Source organism: Choloepus didactylus, chromosome 18 (assembly GCF_015220235.1).
Source record: "Choloepus didactylus isolate mChoDid1 chromosome 18, mChoDid1.pri, whole genome shotgun sequence".
NCBI classification, from domain to species: Eukaryota; Metazoa; Chordata; class Mammalia; order Pilosa; family Megalonychidae; genus Choloepus; species Choloepus didactylus.
This window is the reverse complement of record NC_051324.1, coordinates 30,451,851-30,471,462: the sequence shown is the minus strand read 5'-3', so window position 1 is coordinate 30,471,462 and position 19,612 is coordinate 30,451,851. Positions and strand designations below refer to the sequence as shown.

At 55.3% G+C, this 19,612-nt stretch overlaps 1 protein-coding gene across 1 annotated transcript; it reads right to left on the bottom strand.

The window, feature by feature from the left end:
- Nucleotides 1-3,786: 3,786 nt before the first annotated feature.
- On the bottom strand, nucleotides 3,787-19,411 carry TMEM132E (transmembrane protein 132E). The gene is made up of 8 exons (XM_037810484.1): nucleotides 18,423-19,411; nucleotides 16,830-16,976; nucleotides 16,409-16,601; nucleotides 15,818-15,961; nucleotides 13,177-13,382; nucleotides 7,710-7,998; nucleotides 6,619-6,810; nucleotides 3,787-5,712 (listed from the first exon to the last, which is right to left on the bottom strand). The coding sequence occupies exons 1-8, from the start codon at nucleotides 19,409-19,411 to the stop codon at nucleotides 4,660-4,662; spliced, it is 3,213 nt and encodes a 1,070-aa protein (XP_037666412.1). The 3' UTR covers nucleotides 3,787-4,659.
- Between the last annotated feature and the right edge of the window lie 201 nt (nucleotides 19,412-19,612).

The window sequence follows — 19,612 nt, the reverse complement described above, 5'->3', positions numbered from 1 at the left end:
GCCCACAGTAGGCTGGTGGGTTGCCTGAGGCCACAAGGAGTGGCCTGACAGGGCGGGACTCAGGCCCTGTCCTTCAGAGGACCCTGCAGCCACCTGCCCCCCTAGACTGGGCGCGTCCCCAGGGGCCGAGACCCACTCTGCGCTCCAGCCCTGCTCAGCAATCAGGCAAGGGGTCGTTAGCTGCCCAAGACAACGATGCTTGAGCCATTCTGCAGATGGGGTCATGGGTGGGGAGTTTCTCAGAGAACATCTGGCTCAGACCCCCAGTCTCACAGAGGAGAGCCAGTGATTCAGGCAAGGCCACACTGCAAGTGGGGCCATCAAGGGGACAGGAAGCCAAGGCTCCTCCCTCCGCACCAGTCTACCTCTTCCTCCCTGAGAGGTCGGCGCGGGGTGGTGCTCCCCTCCCAGGCCTCCGTCAACCCTGGACAGCAGCAGCTTTCCCCTGAGCAGCCCAGGGCTGTGCCTGCACCACATCCTCAGTCCTACAGAGTCCCCTGTGTGACCCGCTTCCTCCCCTCCTCCTCCCGCACCCTCACCTCCTCTCAGCCAGGCCCCTCCAGGGCTCCATCCCTCCAGTCAGGATCAATCCTTCCCACCTCCTAATCCCGAAGCATTTGCTCCTGACATCCCGGCCATCTGGTGGACCCTTCCTAATGATCCCCAACCCCCAACCTCCATGCCACCCTTCTGGATTAGCTGCCTCCCACATTTACTTTAGTTCTGCTTTATGAGCAAAGCGCATGCACAGATTACTTTGCATTTCTCCGCCCCCGTTTGTATGCTTCTCTGCGTGTGCTTGGAGTGGTTTCCTCGGGTGTGGTCAGTCTTCCCATAGGCAGGCCAGGTATTCCCCTCCCAAGGAGACAACTTGTTTTCCCCCTCAGACCAGGAGTTCTTGCAGGACAGGGCCTGCTCCTCTTTCATTAAACTGGGGGCCCCTGTGGGCAGGGGATAGACAACTTGAACTTGCAAGTTCTGTTTTAACTCTGAAACTCAGTGCCTCTCTGGTATACACAGGGATAGTAACTATCCCCATTTCCCATCACTGCCTTGCTCCATCACAATGTGTCCCCCATCCTGCAACACTGCAAAACCCAAACCCACGGGAGTACCTGCCAATGGTGGCATCAAGTGGAGGAGGACAGAGTTGGCAAAGCTTGGAGGACAGTCGAGGCTCAGTGAAGCCTGTGACTGCCCCCACCTCCCACCCTGCTAGTGCCATCCTGCAAGAGCGTGGAGAGAGGGAAGCATGCACTGCAGGGCTGGATGGTGCCCAGGCGTCACACCTTGAGACCCAAGAGCCAGCAGGGCTGGAAGGCACTGGAGGGACCATCTGGTCCCTGGCTTCTAGTTGAGTGCCCTTGTTGTTCTGAGATGCTCCAGACTGGGGCAGCGCCATGCTCGTGGACCTGTGCCCAGTCCACGGCAGAGGGGGAGCTCCCACTTGGACTCCCGGCCCACTGCCTTTGCCATGACAGCAGAATGATCTCTGAACCCTGAGGAGAGCAGTGTGGGGAGCGGGAAGACCATGGAGCTTGGAGCTGATGTAACCTGAGGCAAGTCACATAACTTCTCTGAGCCTCAGTTTTCTCATCTGTAAAATGAGTCTAACAATTGTACCTGCCTTACTTGGTGGTTGTGAAGTGTTAATAAAATGGAGGTTATAAAGCAGCTAGTAAGCTCTCAGAAAGTGTTAGCAATTGTTATCACAGGATTCTTCCGCTGTGCTTGACACTCTGATGGATCTATGACAAGGACTTGATAAACACTCAGCTGGCCAAGTGGCAGGGGTGAGGGACATGGGGAGTGGCCTTGGCTTCCCATTGTCTCTTGCTCAGGCCCCAGGGGCAGAAGAGATGGCCAGGTACCCAGGGGAGAGGGCAAGTGCAGGCCCCCACCCACCTCCCTAGTTGCCCCTCAAACAAGCCCAGCTCAGCCCCTGGCTCGGGAAAGCCCTGTGCCCTGCTGCTCCTCTGCTTTGGAGAGTGACCAAGCGAGGGCTGGGGGGTTGTCTGCTCTGATGATGAGCTGGAGGTGGAGCTCCCACAGCAGGGGAGGAAGCAGACCCTTCCCTCACTGGCCTGGAGGTCACGCATCTTGGCCATGTTCCTAGTCTTCATCTGCCCCTAACCCTGTCCACGCTCTATGACTTAAATAGGCGCCCCACAGCCTTGCCACCATCACTCAGCACACTGAATCCTTAGAGACCCCTTCCCACTCTCTCACCTCCAAATCTCCCCAACCTCATGCCCCTTCACTCACCAGCCTCATCAGTGGTCTCAAGAGGTAGCAGGGCCATGCAGGCTTGGAGATGCCCACCAGGTCACTTTTAAGCTGAAGATCTCAGGCAAGCTACTTGTCCTCTCTGTGTGTGTCTCCTCCTCCGTAAAATGGGAGTAGTAATTCCCATCTCCCAAGACTATTGCTAGGAATACAAGCATTGAAACAGTGGGGCCTCTCTTTAGGGAGGTCAGTGGTGGTCTCCGTGTTTGTACAAGGGCCCAGAGCTGGTGATACATTGGCTAAAGGTCACACAGCAAATGTGCCATCAGACCCCAGGAGTCCTTACTAACCTGTCTTACGAAGTTTTGTCCCTTCAAGTAAGTTTCCCTCCCTTGGCCATTTATTGTAGTTTCTGCTTTCTCATTTGGCTCCAAGACTGTGTCTTTAAGGGGAACACAGTGCCTGGCACAAAAGGGTTGCATGGCCAATTTGTTGGATAAAGGCATGGAGGTGCATCCAGGGCTGGTGTGGACAGAGTGGGCAGTGCATGGGGGCTGGGGTGGGGGGCTGAGCCCTGGGGTTGGGCAGAGGCTCCACATCTCCAGCTCTGCCTTCCTGGGCCCTGGCTGTCTGGGAAATCTCATTTTGCTAGTGAGCTGATTCATAGGCTCGGTTCCCTGGTGCTCCCCGAGCAGCTTCGGCCAGGCTCCTGCCCCCTCTCAGGCCTGGCAGCCCTCATGATCCCTGGGTTGCCGCCCGTGCTGGTCTCTCGGGGCTGTGGGAGGCCGGGTGTGCTTCTAGGGGCTGTGGGTCAGCCCACTACCCACTGCCTGGAGTGGGCAACACCCAGCTCTCCTGTGCTACCTCCTGCCTGGCTCTCCAACATGGAGACACCCTTGTGGGTGGGGTAGACTCACTAATATACCCATCTACCCCATGGAGAAGAGAAGGGCAGCCACTGAGAGGTGGTGATGGGGAGGGATCATCTCCGAGACAGGGTTGAAGGCAGTGGAGACTGGGCTGAGCACACCAAGACCTTATTTTTCAGTGCCCCCCCAACCCTATGCACTTCTTTAGGGGTTCTTTTGGGGTCTCAAGCCTTGCCCCACTCTCCTCTGAGCCAACCATGGCAGACCTCTTTTAAGGGCACATTTCTGGGTCAGTGAATCCTTTACCCCCTGACATGGACATCCCCACAGCACCAGAGGGCCTAGGGGCCCCTGCTTGGTTCAGCTGCATTGCAGTCTCGTGTCAGTGTGTTTAGAGTGTATGTACGCACACACGTGCACATGGGTGTGTATGCACCCAAGGAAAAGACACAGAGCCAGCCACCATGTACTGTCTGTTCTCTGGGAGCTGCTGTCCCCACCCCCAGTCTGGTCGCCTCCATTTATTTAAGAAAAATCTGACACAGTGGTGGGTACAACCCAAGAGAATGGCTGTGAGATGGGGGCACAGGAGACACCCGACCCCCCTCTTTCTCTGCCCACCCCAAGGTCCCTCGCAGCACTCCCCTGGTGCCCTCTTCTCCCCCTCCCACCAGATTCTGTTTGTGGGGGATGGATGGCTGCATTCCCCTGCCCTGCAGAGGGGATAGGGGTGGTCAGCAGAGCAGGAAGGGTGCTAAGGCGTGGTGTTGACCTTGCTGTGGGGTAGCGGAGGCACCCAGGCCTCCCGGGCCTGTCCGGACCATGGTGCTCTGGGGTACTTGGCCAGGGATGGGCAGAGGATTCCTCCCCCGTTCAGCCCCTGTCCACAGCCCTTGGGGGCAGAGGAGGAGGTCTCGAGAACTCAGGAGGGTGCTCCTTTGCAGAGGCAGCTCCCAGGTCCTGGGAAGGGACTGGGTGGAGGACCAGGAAGCCTACAGGTGCTACAACGGTCCCCCCACCCTTAAACGTTTTGTCCACAGCAAGATCCTTGGCAGGGCAGGCAGCCGCTTCCTCCCCACCCTGCAGAACAGAAATCCCTGAATATTGGTTTGAGAAAAGTCTTTGTGCAGCCTGTGACGCAAGATCCCCCCAATCCCCCCCACACACCAGGGTAAGACAGGGGACAGGGGAGGCAGGGGCGGGGCACAGTGTGGGTCCACCTCGCCCCAAGCTTGGCCTGGTCGCCTCACTCTGGGGGCGGGAGGATTGCCTAAAATGGAAGGAGGTTTGGAAAGGCTCGAACCAGGGCTGGGATTCCTTTCTTCTTTGCAAGCCACAGGAAGAAGGTGCCCTCCACCGGCAGGGGGCAGAAGAGGGTCACGGTGTGAGGCGGGAAGGACAAGCCACAGTAGGCGGCCCCGCCCCGCACGGAGCAAAGCTGCAGGAGCAGGGGGTCTAAAATCAGATTCCACCCGCCCCGCGGCGGCGTGCGCAGGAGGTCCGGGCCGCGTGGGACTCAGAGCTCACCCCGCGCGCGGAGCCCCCCGCCACCTGCGGGGCGCCCCTAGGCCATCTCTTTGATTCGGCGCATGTAGTTGTGTAGGTCCGGGGGTGGAGCCGGCCGCGCGGTGCTCGCCACATCCGGACATCCCCAACCCAGGTCCTCGTCCTCCTCGTCTTCCTCGCCCGCGGGCACCGAGTCATACGCCAGCTCCTCCGACGGCAGCGTGGTGAAGGTGGTGAACTTGACCCGCTTGCGCTTGGAGGTGGGCGAGCTGGCGGGGTCCTCGGCCTGCTCCCGGGCCGAGCCGCCCGAGGAGCCGTCGCCGCGCCCGTGCACCTGGCTCTGGACGCTGGTCTGCGAGCTGCCGCTGCTGTGGTGGTCTCCGTGGCAGCAGGCGGGCACGGCTTCCAGGGAGTTCCCGGCGGCCGGCGAGAGCTCCCCCTGCACCCGCAGCGGCTGCCCGTTGCCCAGGAACACCCAGTGGTGCGAGTGGTCCATGCTGGTCTGGCCCTCGGGCGGGATGCGCTTGTGCCGATAGCGCAGCACGAACACGATGCAGTTGATGAGGAAGACCAGGATGGCGAGGCAGAAAACGCCCAGCAGCGCGTACATGCCGATCTCCAGGTCCGTCAGCCCGCGCGGCATCTGCAGGAAGCCCGTGGGCAGCGGCAGGAAGTCTTCTGTGGGCGGCGTGGCGGGGCTGGCGGTGCCCGGGCCCGGGGCCTCCGGTGGGGGTACCGCGCTGCCTGGCGGGCCCGCTCCCCGGGCCTCGTCCTCGCCGCCGCCAGGCCCTGGCTGGCTAGGGCCCAGGTAGTCGTAAGTGGGGTCCTCCTCGTCCCGCCCAAAGTGCACCTGCAGGCCCACGGGCGTCGTGGCCAGCACGCTCTTACGCTTGGTTTTCTGGCAGCTCTCGGAGATGGTGAGCTCTGCTCGCAGCAGCTCCCCGGCACCCTCTGCCTCCGCCACCACCAGTGGGAAGGCCCTGTCCTGGATCACCGTGGCCACACGCTCATCCAGGCTGCTTACCAGCAGCCCGTAGTCCCGGGGGCTGTAGAGCGAGAGGGGGGCTGTGGTGCCATCACTGTAGGAGAGCCAGAGGCTCAGGAGGGCTTCCTGGAAGAGGAGGAGGGACAAGAGTCACAGAACTGGCCCCCCTGCTATATCCTGAGCTCTGTGAGGTCAGAGACCAAGGGCCTCTTTGAGGTCAGAGACCAAGGATCTCTGGCTCCCAGCTGTATTTCCAGGGCTGAGCCTGTGCCTGGAATGGGGCAGGGGCTTAGGAACTACCGTTTGGGTGGGAGTCCCTCCTGTGTAGGTTGTGGGGAGGGTGAACTGCAGGTTAGGGCACCCAGGCCTCCTCGTGACCCGGGAATCACCTGGCCACTCACCTCTCTCACCCTGGTGAGCCGAAGGTTAAGTTTGGCCTTAGGTCTAACTGAAGTCCCTTCTGCTACAGGAGCAACCCCTTATCTCCATGCCCAACCTTGGGGCATCATCCCCATGAGATACTTGGGCACTGAGAACACATCCCCACCCCAGGCTCCTTTGCCGTGTTGGCTGAAACCTGAGAATTGCCCTCCCCTGCAGATGGGGAAGCAGGGCCCAGAGAGGTGACGAGCTGAGGATCACTGAGCAAGTTAGGGGCAAAGGACTCCTTTCTCCTTTCTGACTCCTGGCTCAGTGCTCCCCCTTTTGTCTTGGAGCCAGGACCTGTGGTATGTCTGTGGGGTCTATAGTTGGGGCTCCAGAGATGGCGAGGCTAATTCCTGGGGGTGGGGGTAGAGGTGACAGGCCCACTGAGAGTCCAGGGGGGAGGATCCTCATGGAGCAGACAAGACCATGGTCAGACTCCCTGTGCAGATGGCATGGGGACAGGGCAGGACAGGTGTGCAGGGACACAAAGGTAGATCTTCCTTTACCTAATGCCTTATGGGGACTCCTGATCAGGGGGCAGACAGAATCTCCAAGTTCTTTTTCCACCCCCCAAACTCCTGGCTGGCAGGCTGGGCAGCTGGCTACCTGCTTGAGGAAGCTGAGGGTCTGCTGGGCGGCTGTGGTAGCGAGGATGGTATGGCTGCTCCCAGGGCTGGGCCGCAGGGAGAGGGCGAGGCTGGCCACTACCTGGGCCTGCAGCTGCGTGATGCTGACCTTCTCCTCTGTCACCGTCAGCAGTGTCTCCCCAAGCACAGCCTCTGTCAGTGGGGACACCACCTGAGGCAGAGCAGGGCAGGAATGGGAGAAAGCCAGGAAAGCAGCAACACCCCCCCCCCCCAAAAAAAAAAACCCACCAGGGAAGAGGGACCCAGAGGGGAGGTGAGCTGGGAGGCAGGATGTCTGGGCTCTACCTTATCTGGAACTAGGAACTGGGGCCCACAGTTGGAGCAAGGACCAAGGATCTACAGGAGGCAGGCAGCAGCTCAGACGAGCGAGATGGGCAGATTTTAAAGAAAACAGGCCCCACACAGTGATCAATAGCAATAATGTTCAGCCTCAGAGACAGGGAGACAAAAGGGAGTGGTGGGGACTGTGGCAAATGGGAGAACTTGTGCCCATGTGAAGGGGGGACCAGTATGGGCTCCAGCTGATTATCATCAGGTGGGAACACAGGCCCAGTGTTGCCACATAGATTTTTTGTAAAACAGGAAGGTCAAACTTTTAAAAATGAGAAACCTCACAATTTTCAAATGTTGAGTCAATTCTTTTACAAACAAAACATATCTGTGGGCAGATTCCAGCTTACGTGTCCCTATTTACAAACTCTTTGGGGGGTAATTTCTACCCAGAGACCCAATTGCCAGGGAGGAAGATCAAAGTTGAGTCCCTAGATCTGGAAACTGCTCCTCCTGGCCTCTAGGCTTGCTGTCTTCTCTCACTCATCCCCCTTCTCTATCCACACTCGCTCTTGGGGAGGGGTCTGCTTGAGAGACCCATGCAAGCAGAGAGATTGTAAAGTTGAAAAAAGTTGATAGGCTCTGTGTGAGAATCCTCACCGAAGTTAAGCTTGAGGAGCTGGACCTTTGCTGGTGGAATTTCAGGCAGAGGGGGAAGAAAGTGTGTTTCGGGGCTGAGGACTCTGAGAACCATTGTGCTGGGGCAGAGCCCACACCGACCTTAAATGGGGTGGTGCCAGGCTCCAGGCCTGCCAGTGTGCTGCTGTCCACCAGCTGGGCCACTCGGGGGTCGCCCACCCGCAGGAAGTCGCTGACCAGGTCGGTGACCTCCACCAGCCAGTCAGGGCCCAGCATGGTGACCACCTGGTCCGTGCCCTCGGACGACGTTGTGTGGAACTGGGTGAAGACTTGCAGGGTGGCGTGCTGGTACTGCAAGGTGCAGCCCCGGCTTGCGCTCTGCCGCCGCTCCTCCTCCTCTTCGTCCTCGTCCTCGCTCTCCCAGGCTGACCTGGGGCAGGGAGGCAGCAGGGTCAGGGATGGCGGGCCATGGGGCTCTCCCCCGGGCTCTGACCCGGACACGTAGCTCCCCTCAGTCTCACCCTGTGGGCTCATCCCCAGCTTGCAGACAGCAAGCCTCCTCCCTGGTCCATTCCTTCTGTCTCCCACTGGTTTGGGGCCTGCAGTCCCAGCCTCTTCTCTCCTGGAAAGGTTCCTTCTTGACTTCCCCTCCCTGCCTTGCCCATCTACTGCCTCTGCTGTGCTTAGCTGGTGCCTGGGAATCACGGGAGTCAAATGCTAACAAGTGCTGCCTCCTCTGCAGCCAGAAGCCTGTGCCTGGCCCTGTGCTGGGCTCCACGCTGGAGAAGGGGCCATACTAGTTACAGGGTGGCAGAAAGCTCAGCTCAACTGGGGGCTGTCGCTGTGTGGGCAACAGAAACTGAGCAGTAAACTTGGATATTTGGCTGAGATTTCCAATCCAAGTGTTAAAGGTGTGGCCTAATTTCCTCTTGCTGCGTAGAGTGAAATGTGAGAGGATCGAGATAAATTTAGGGAAAAACTGTTAAGCAAAATGAACCAGGACTTGATGACATGAGAAATTCTCAAGCTATCCAGATCACAAGCAATGCTTACAATTAGGTGATTCACTGTCAGGAAAGTGTGCTCTAAAGAGAAAGGCAAGGATGTGGCTGGACAGCCTTTTCCTAGTGCTTCAAAAGGATCAAAAGTTCTCAAATCTAGAATATTCATGCACACAGAGGAACTGCGTGGACTGGACACCACAGAGCAATCTGTCTTTGGGCATACTTCATACAACACTCATGAAAACGTGGAACTGCTGAGATCAGCGAAATCTGTAAGTTTTTGCGGCCAGGGGACCCGCGCCCCTCCCTGCCAGGCTCAGTCCCGGGGGAGGAGGGGCTGTCAGCTCCAGGAAGGAGAAGGGAGAATTGCAGTGGCTGCTCTTATCAGAAACTCATTCTACTGATTCAAACTCCAACCATAGATAGACTGAGACCAGACACCAGAGACTCTGAGAGCAGCCAGCCCAGCAGAGAGGAGACAGGCATAGAAAAAAAACAACACGAAAAACTCCAAAATAAAAGCAGAGGATTTTTGGAGTTCTGGTGAACACAGAAAGGGGAAGGGCGGAGATCAGGCCTTGAGGCGCATATGCAAATCCCGAAGCAAGGCTGATCTCTCTGCCCTGTGCACCTTTCCTTAATGGCCCTGGTTGCTTTCTCTATTAGCATTTCAATAACCCATTAGATCTCTGAGGAGGGCCGTTTTTTTTTTTTTTTTTTTTTAAATCCTTTTTGCTTTTTCTAAAACAATTACTCTAAGAAGCTCAATACAGAAAGCTTCAAAGAATTGAAATTTGGGCACGTCAAGTCAAGAGCAGAACTAAGAGAGCTCTGAGACAAAAGGCAATAATCCAGTGGCTGAGAAAATTCACTAAACAACACAACTTCCCAAGAAAAGGGGGGTGTCCGCTCACAGCCACCATCCTGGTGGACAGGAAACACTCCTGCCCATTGCCAGCCCCATAGCCCAGAGCTGTCCCAGACAACCCAGTGTGACGGAAGTGCTTCAAATAACAGGCACACACCACAAAACTGGGCGTGGACATTAGCCTTCCCTGCAACCTCAGCTGAATGTCCCAGAGCTGGGAAGGGAGAGCAGTGTGAATTAACAGAGCCCCATTCAGCCATCATTTGAGCAGACTGGGAGCCTCCCAACACAGCCCAGCAGCCCAGAACTGCCCTGGGGGGACGGCACTCACCTGTGACATAGCACAGTCATCCCTCAACAGAGGACCCGGGGTGCACAGCCTGGAAGAGGGGCCCACTTGCAAGTCTCAGGAGCCATACGCCAATACCAAAGACTTGTGGGTCAGTAGCAGAGACAAACTGTGGCAGGACTGAACTGAAGGATTAGACTATTGCAGTAGCTTTAAAACTCTAGGATCATCAGGGAGATTTGATTGTTAGGGCCACCCCCCCCTCCCCGACTGCCCAGAAACACGCCCCACATACAGGGCAGGCAACACCAACTACACACGCAAGCTTGGTACACCAATTGGGCCCCACAAGACTCACTCCCCCACTCACCAAAAAGGCTAAGCAGGGGAGATCTGGCTTGTGGAGAACAGGTGGCTCGTGGACGCCACCTGCTGGTTAGTTAGAGAAAGTGTACTCCACGAAGCTGTCGATCTGATAAATTAGAGATAAGGACTTCAACTGGTCTACAAACCCTAAAAGAACCCTATCAAGTTCAGCAAATGCCACGAGGCCAAAAACAACAGAAAATTATAAAGCATATGAAAAAACCAGACGATATGGATAACCCAAGCCCAAGCACCCAAATCAAAAGACCAGAAGAGACACACCTAGAGCAGCTACTCAAAGAACTAAAGATGAACAATGAGACCATAGTACGGGATATGAAGGAAATCAAGAAGACCCTAGAAGAGCATAAAGAAGACATTGCAAGACTAAATAAAAAAATGGATGATCTTATGGAAATTAAAGAAACTGTTGACCAAATTAAAAAGATTCTGGACACTCATAGTACAAGACTAGAGGAAATTGAACAACGAATCAGTGACCTGGAAGATGACAGAATGGAAAATGAAAGCATAAAAGAAAGAATGGGGAAAAAAATTGAAAAACTCGAAATGGACCTCAGGGATATGATAGATAATATGAAACGTCCAAATATAAGACTCATTGGTGTCCCAGAAGGGGAAGAAAAGGGTAAAGGTCTAGGAAGAGTATTCAAAGAAATTGTTGGGGAAAACTTCCCAAATCTTCTAAACAACATAAATACACAAATCATAAATGCTCAGCGAACTCCAAATAGAATAAATCCAAAAAACCCACTCCGAGACATATACTGATCACACTGTCAAACATAGAAGAGAAGGAGCAAGTTCTGAAAGCAGCAAGAGAAAAGCAATTCACCACATACAAAGGAAACAGCATAAGACTAAGTAGTGACTACTCAGCAGCCACCATGGAGGCGAGAAGGCAGTGGCACGATATATTTAAAATTCTGAGTGAGAGGAATTTCCAGCCAAGAATACTTTATCCAGCAAAGCTCTCCTTCAAATTTGAGGGAGAGCTTAAATTTTTCACAGACAAAGAAATGCTGAGAGAATTTGCTAACAAGAGACCTGCCCTACTGGAGATACTAAAGGGAGCCCTACAGACAGAGAAACAAAGACAGGACAGAGAGACTTGGAGAAAGGTTCAGTACTAAAGAGATTCGGTATGGGTACAATAAAGGATATTAATAGAGAGAGGGAAAAATATGACAAACATAATCCAAAGGATAAGATGGCCGATTCAAGAAATGCCTTCACGGTTTTAACGTTGAATGTAAATGGATTAAACTCCCCAATTAAAAGATATAGATTCGCAGAATGGATCAAAAAAAATGAACCATCAATATGTTGCATACAAGAGACTCATCTTAGACACAGGGACACAAAGAAACTGAAAGTGAAAGGATGGAAAAAAATATTTCATGCAAGCTACAGCCAAAAGAAAGCAGGTGTAGCAATATTAATCTCAGATAAAATAGACTTCAAATGCAGGGATGTTTTGAGAGACAAAGAAGGCCACTACATACTAATAAAAGGGGCAATTCAGCAAGAAGAAATAACAATCGTAAATGTCTATGCACCCAGTCAAGGTGCCACAAAATACATGAGAGAAACATTGGCAAAACTAAAGGAAGCAATTGATGTTTCCACAATAATTGTGGGAGACTTCAACACATCACTCTCTCCTATAGATAGATCAACCAGACAGAAGACCAATAAGGAAATTGAAAACCTAAACAATCTGATAAATGAATTAGATTTAACAGACATCTACAGGACATTACATCCCAAATCACCAGGATACACATACTTTTCTAGTCCTCACGGAACTTTCTCCAGAATAGATCATATGCTGGGACATAAAACAAGCCTCAATAAATTTAAAAAGATTGAAATTATTCAAAGCACATTCTCTGACCACAATGGAATACAATTAGAAGTCAATAACCATCAGAGACTTAGAAAATTCATGCACACAGAGAGCCCTTTTGCCTATCATAACTAATTTAATCCTCACAATAATCTTATGAGGTAGGTGTTATCATACTCATTTTACAGATGAGGAAACAGGCATAGAGAGGCTATGTAAGAAGCCCAAGGTTACACCAGCTTGTGAATAGCAGAGTTAGAATTTAAACCCAGGCTGTCTGGCCTCGGAGTCTGCTATATCTCACTACTCAAAAGCAGTATCGGCATCCCCTGGGAGTAGGTCAGAAATGCACAATCATAGGTTGTACCCCAGACCCACTGAATCAGAATCTGCATTTTTAGCAAAATTGCCAGATGATTTGTGTGCACGTTAAAGTGTGTGAGGTTCTGGTCTACACTACCTTGCTTTTCCAAATCTCTGCTGAAATGAACTGAGCCTACTTCTCACTCGGCCTCCTGTTTCTCTTACCCCCGGCTTCTCTCCAACCCCACACTCCTCCTGCTCTCAGCTGCCTGCCACTTTTCCTCTCGGCTCATCCCTGCTGGGCTTTTCTCTCCAGCATCTCTGAGCAGGTGAATGGAGTGTGGTGAGTACGTGCCCCCCAAATGGACGTTTGGGCATGTGAGGCTGAATCCCAGCAAGGAGCCCAGGTGTGAGTCACTGTGTGCCTGAGCTTATGTGTTCACAAGTGTGTCCTGGCGTGCCCCTGTGTTGTGTCTGCAGTGTTTTGTCTGCCTGGCTGTTCTTGCTGTCTCCTCGGCAAACTCCTTTCTACTTATCCTTTAAGGCTTAGCTCAAGGGCCACCTCTTTCAGGAAGCCTGCCTTGACTTCTAGAGGAAGAGGCTGTTCTCTCTTTGCGCCACTTGATTCCCCTCGTCAGGCTTTCCAACTACCACTCTGTTATGTGGGGGAACAAGACTGCCTCCCCAGCTGGGCCAGGCACTGCCTATGCTCACTTCCGTGCCTCAAGTATCCATCAGTGCCCAGCATATAGCAGCTGCTCATTAGGGGTTTGTTGATTGCATAACTGACCTGCTGACTGTGACTGTGTATCCCTAGGGTCTTATAAGGACATGCTGATGAGACTGTGTGCCAGGGCCATGTCCACCCATGAGTGTCCCTGTACCCACCATGTTTGGAGGGGCCATACCTCCGGTCAGGGAGGATAGGTACTCTCCAGCCCTTCACTTGGCTGAGGTGGGCATCTGAGAGCTCGATGTGCAGGGGCAGCTTGGGAACCCAGACCGTCATCTCCAGGGGGGCATTGAGGACATCGTAGCGGAAGGTGACCCTGGCGTTCATGGACCCACGAGACTCCTTTCCACTCACAAACACGTAGTCGCAGCTGCTGGATACCTGGGGGAGGGGAGGGTCAGTTGGCATAGTTGCCACACAGGTCTTCCCATAGGGCAGTGCAGGGGACTTTGGTCTCATGGGCAGGGTCGGGAAGGCCGTGGGAGGGAGAAGATGCCAAGGAGGCCGAAGGGGGGAGGAGGCCAGGTGGGAGAGGCCACTAGTTCCTCTGGGAGGCAGCAGCTTCAGTGCATCCGTGCTTCCACTTTTCCAGAGATCCTCTCTTGGTGGCCATGGTGGGAATGTTTTATTCCCTGGTGAGGAGCCGACATGCAAATGTATTTATAAGGGGCTTCTCCACACCTGCCAGGCTACACCTTGGAGGAGTCTCCAGGTGAGGGGCCTCCCGGGACCTGCCCACCCTCCAGGTGTCCAACAGGTACGGTCCTCTGCAGAATGGAGGAGCAGCCCATCCTGAGTAGGCAACAGGCCATTAGACTGGGCAGGGAGGAGGTGGAGGTGGAGCAGGTGGGGGGTGAGGAGAACGAGAGAGGGGGCTGTGCTAACCAGGTGTGGAGATGATGGAAAGGGGAGGAGGAAAAATCAGGACCTGATAACTGCAAGCACAGACCACGTGCACGGTTGCCACCAATGGGCATGGCTTTTGCATGCCCACCTGGATACCAGCTTGCATTCTGACAGGTTCCCTGGCTGGGCACGTGGCTGCTGAACATATCTTGCTGTACGTTTATGCCCAGAGAGGTGTCCCTGCCGGTCCTTCACGGCACGTGCAGATGGGTTTATGTGTCAAATGTGCCCATGCACACACCTGGCACACCCTGTAGTGAACTGTGTAGGTGCTACTGCTGGGCACGCCCACAGGTGCACACATAAGATGCCCAAGTATTTGGGAGAGGGTCTATTGTGCAGCTGGATGGTGAGACCCTGAAGGATCCAGGGAAGGAAGAAGGTGCTGGGACTAGGCCCATCCATGGAAATGAGCCTCTGGCCCATCCCAAACCCCTGCTAGGCCTCATCTCCCAGAGTGGTGGGTGGAAGGAAGTAGGGACAGCAGCCCTGCCAGAAATGCTCATTTCCTGCTTCAGAAGGCAGAGAATTCCTTCTGAAGGCTGGCAGATTCCATTGAGAATGCTGGCAAACTCCACAAAGAGTCTGACTGTATTTCACCAAGAATTGCAACAAATTCCATTTAGGATCTTAACTAATTCCCTTCGGCATCTGAGCCCTCTTGATTTTTGTCTGGTCTGCTCTGGGCTGGGGTGGGTGGGGAGGTGGGGTCTGAGAGGAAGAGGAAGGTGCTGGGTGAGGCTTCTGGGCCCAGGCCCATTTCTTCCCGGCCCAGCCTGAGAGCGGTGGAGAGCCCCACGGGCCTAGGGTGAGGTGTCTACTGCTCAGACGGCGATGGCGGCATGGCACCCAGCCATCTGCCCCAGGCCACTTAGAAAGCATTCTTCCTGGATCAGGGGAATGGGTGAGGGGACCCTTGGGTGCCTCAGAACCAGAAGGATCCAGAGGCAGAGAGTGAAGAGAGAGTACAGGCGTCTGGGTGAGCAGGAGAGAGAAGGACACATACATCCCCCTTCCTTCTGCCCTCCTTCAAGTTGAATTATTTACAGGTACAGAAAGCAGGGTCAGTTGTCTAATTTTTTGATTTTGGCACCTGCTGGAGGCTGGCACAGCAAATGGCCCACCTACCCCACAGGTACCAGGGCTGGACATCCCATCACACTGCTGCCCACTCCACTGCCTCCTGCCCCATCTCACCTCTGACCCACCTTCCAAAGTCAGGGGACGGGCCAATCAGGAGGCCCTGTTGGCCGGGTAGAAAACTGGGCCATCTGGGTCAGACAAATTTCCTCTTTGCTGGGTCATGGAGGATGGAGGATCCGGGGCCTAGAGTGAGTCCCTGGGAAGGAGCTTAGGGAGGGGGCGGTTCATAGCTGGGGTGGGGGGCACTTCAGGAATTGGAGGTGTTGGAGTGTGTGTGCTGGGAATGGGGCTTATACAACCTTCACTCCTGGCCTAACTCACCTGCTTCCTGAGGCTTCCTCTGAGCTTGACTTCCTCCCTTTGATCAGCCCCTTGGTTTCAGGGTGTGTCTTTAAGGGCCATCGCAGTCCCCCACTGGCCCTCTGTTGCCTTGACCACTGTCTCTCATGCAGCAGGGGCTCAATAAACAGTTGCTGGACTGAGTTCAAGCTGTCCACCCTGCCTTCTCCCGTCTGGCATGCTGAATGGTCTCTTTCCTATTCCTACAGGAAGCCCTCCAGGACCGGCAGGAGCAGTACACACTGCTCTTTCAGGCTGGATGCGGGGTGTCTACAGGTTCTTCTTCCTGTCCCTGCTGCTTCCCATTTCCCCTCCTGTTGCCCACCAAGGGGACCTGCCTGGAATGTGACCTCCCCTCTGGTTTGGGGTCCACTCTCTTTGGGAATCTGAGGTCTCCTTCCCCTTGTTCCCCACTCCAAGAAGCCCACCTTAATGATGTCCTCGTTGTCAGACTCACACTCCACTAGGGCAGAGACGTCCAGGACGAGGCCAGTCACCTCGATGGCGATGACCTTGACGGGGATGGCCACCGTCCGGCCAGTCAGGATGGCCGTGTTGATAATCTCTGTGTCCTGCAGGGAGGAGGGAGGGTGAAGCTCTGCTGGGCCAGGTGCTGGCACTCCTCGGCTTTTCTGAACCCTATGGCTCTTTTGCAACTACTCACATTCCCACCCCTGGAATCCCTCTGCCTAGAGCACAGTTCCCATCCTCTGTGACCGGGCAAGGCCTTTCTCCCACTTGACTTCCAAAGGCTCAACCACATGGCCAGGTCCTCCAAGAACCTCCACTGCGTGGCCCCTCTGTGGGTGACCTTGCCCACCGCTGCCTGCCCCAGCATCTACTGTGCTCCCTGTTGGGCGCAGAGTCCCGCCTGCCCCTGTGACAGTGCTCACACAGGCACACTCACACATGTGAATGCCTGGGGGCGGGGAGGCAGCCACGTGCTTGGGCTCACGCTCATACGCATGTGCACGCACACAGACACACCCGGCTCCTGGCCCGGTCACCTGTCCGCTCACCATGGCCAGGGGCAGGATGGCTTGCACGTCCCGCTGGATGACCGTCAGCTCGGTGATGGCCCGCTCCAGGTCTGGCAGGGCGCCGTGGCCACGGTAGTCTATGTGCCACATGATCCTCCGCTTGACCGACTGGCTGGTGAAGTTCTCCATCTCAAAGTCCAGCTGCAGGATCTCCAGGGGCCCCTGGCCCTCCCTGTTGGGGGTGAGGGAAGGAAGGAGAGCGGAGGATGCTCGGCTGCGAGCAGCCTGCCTGTTCCCACCCAAACCAGAGGCCCCCTCCTCGGGATCCCTCCTAGGGCCCAGGCTCCAAGGTCCCTATAAACCAAGTTCCAGCCCTTCTGCAAGCCCCCACCTCCCCAAGCAAGAATCCCCCACTCTCCCTCAGGTATCTGTCCTGCAAATGGTGCCTCTTCAAGCTCACCTGGGAGGCAAAGGTGTGTCCTGGGCCCAGGCCACATCCACGGTGGCTGTTGAGTGCTTTGCCCCAGTCAGCAGCTCTGAGGTCACGTGCCACTGGCCACTCCGTGACTTGGTGCCTAGAAGGGTCACACCTTTCTTAGCCTTCACCCTAGTGACGAAAGGGGAGGAAGAAGAAGTAGAGGGTCAAGTAAGGGCCCAAAAGCTGCCTACCTGGCCAAGACCCCTGAGCTCTAGCCTCACTGTTGGAGACTAATTTGGGGAATCTGGAATCATGTAGCTGAAGCCCCTCACCCTCACAGGAAGTTGCAATCATTTCTATCATATCCCTGCCAGGTGCTTGTCTAATCTCTGCTTGCATACTTTATTGGCAGGGAACTCACTACTTACGCACACATTCCATTCCATTTCCAGAAATCCCCTAGTGATTAGAAACTGCTTCCCTGTATTTAGCAGAAATATGATGTCATGGATTCTGCTGGGGGAAGAAAAGAATAACTAACTGCTCTTCTTTTTAATTGTGACAGTTCTTCTGATAGCTTGAGAGTTTAGCAGGTGCTCTCTGAGCCTTCTCTTTTCTAGTCTTACATTTTTCCATTTTATCCAATTGTTGCTTTTTGCCATGGTTTCAAGCTATCTCATATCCTAGTTTCTCTCTCCTCTAGATGCTCTGAACACATAATGTGTAGCATCCTGTAATAAAAACCGATACTACAGCTGTGCTCTAACACTGACTAAAGCAGGATTATCATCACCTCCGTCATTTTATATCCTATACGCCTATTAATGCAGCCTAAGATGTCTGATGACCCATTTAAGTCATTCACGTTCAGGTGTCAATCATTGAATCAGGTATGGCTCCTTCCAGGAATATGTGAACTTTAAGTGGTACATTCAGGAGAGAAGGCAATCAGAAACTCAAAGAAGTTGGAGGGTAATGGTGATGCGTCTGGTCCCTTGCGTCCTGGCTGAGGGAGAGGGCATCTTGGTGGGGCCCTCTGTATGTCACCCAACATGCCTCAAATAATGGTTTCCTCTATAAGACATTAATATGTTCTGTGGGGATGTGATATGATTTAAGGTATTTCTGAATTCATGAACTGTATCTTGTTCGAGGTATAAAAAGAGCTGAGACTCCTGAAAATTTTTCTCCTAATTTCTGGACTGGGGCAAATGTTCTGACACACGCACACACTACTGTTCATCTTTTGGCTCCCAGCCACAGGGCTGCTATTTGTTCTCCTCTCTGGCCTCACTCTCCTCATCTGTAAAATGGGAGTGTTGTATCGGCTGATGTCTAAGGGCCCTTCCAGCACCAACTGTATCATTTCAGACATCCATGCTTGTGAAAACTAACATGTTCCCTTCTACCAAGATGCCAAGTTGGCAAGGTATGGAGGTAGGGGCAGGACTTGCTGTTCCTGTTAGATAACCACACTGAGGTTCAACTAAGTGAGGTGTCTTCCTGAGGTTGCTTAAGTGATCAGTGGAAGAGCTGGGATTAGGACAATGGACAGGCTGGTCTGGGAACGCATTTGATCTTGGAAGAGGAGCTAGTCCCCTACCCCACCCCCCATCGACCCGTAACCACCCCTACCTGAGTGTGAAATGCTCCACGCTGGGGCTGGAGGGAGACGAGGAGTTGGGGTAGAGGTAGAGAAGGATGCTGAGCACTTCCCCGGGCTTGAGGGGCCGATCGGGCAGGCGGATCATCAGGTTGCTGTCCAGGCGGTGCTCCTGCAGGGGCCTCCTGGGGGGCGGACGGAACAGGCTGATGCTCCCGATGCGCAGCAGGGGGTGCTGGGTAGGGCTCTCGGCGCGGGCCCCCGCTCCGGGCCCGGACCCCCGACGGGTTCCCCCGCAGCCCCCTGCCGCATCTGGGGCGTGCAGCGTGTAGTAGAGCTCCGCCTGCTGGCTCTCCCCGGCCGCCTCGAGCTCCAGGCCGTCGGGAGCCCGGCGGCGGGCGGCGGGCGGCGCGGCCGGGGCCGGGGGCCCGAACCAGGCCAGGGGCAGCTCGGCGCGCACCAGACAGGTGGCCAGGCCCCCGCTGAGGCGGCAGGAGCTCTTGACCTCGCGGGCATCCCGGAAGGCATGCAGGCGGACGCAGGGCAGCCGCTCCGTGACGCCGAAGTCGTCCCAGTCGCGGCCGGCCACGTAGAACAGCACCTGGGCCACGGGCTGCGAGGCGGGGACGCGGGCGCGGACGATGAAGGCCCGCACCTTCCAGTTGACCGTCAGGCGCTCGGGGATGTCCAGGGTGCTGGACGGCTGCAGGAGCTCCCGGGCCACCACCTGGCTGGTGCTGAAGGGCCCCAAGGAGACGTTGAGCACCGGCAGCTCCTTGGTCTGGAACACCACGAAGGGCTCGGCGCGCTGCAGGGAGCCGTTGGCGACCGCGGGCGGCGGGGGCCGGGCCTCCCGCAGGAAGAAGGCCAGCCGCGTGTGCGACAGGCGGTAGCTGACCGGCAGCACCGGGCTGGCCTGCGGCCCCGGCGGGCTGGGGCTGGCTGGGTGGGAGCGGCTGGAGGCTGGGGGCAGAGGAAAGAGGACCAGAGGGGTCAGGAGGGGCCGGTGCTGGGACCCCATATGTACCAGCCTCCACGCCCCCCCCCCCCACTAAGGGCGGCCCCACTCTGCAAGCTGGGGGGCGAGGCTGGGGGGCTCAGTGCCTGCTCTCCGTCCTCGGGTGGGCTCTGGAGCCAGGCTGCCTGGCTGACTCTCCAGGAGTGAAAATTACCCTCTCATAGCTGCTTCATTTCTTTATCTGTCAAATCCCATTGCAGGGCA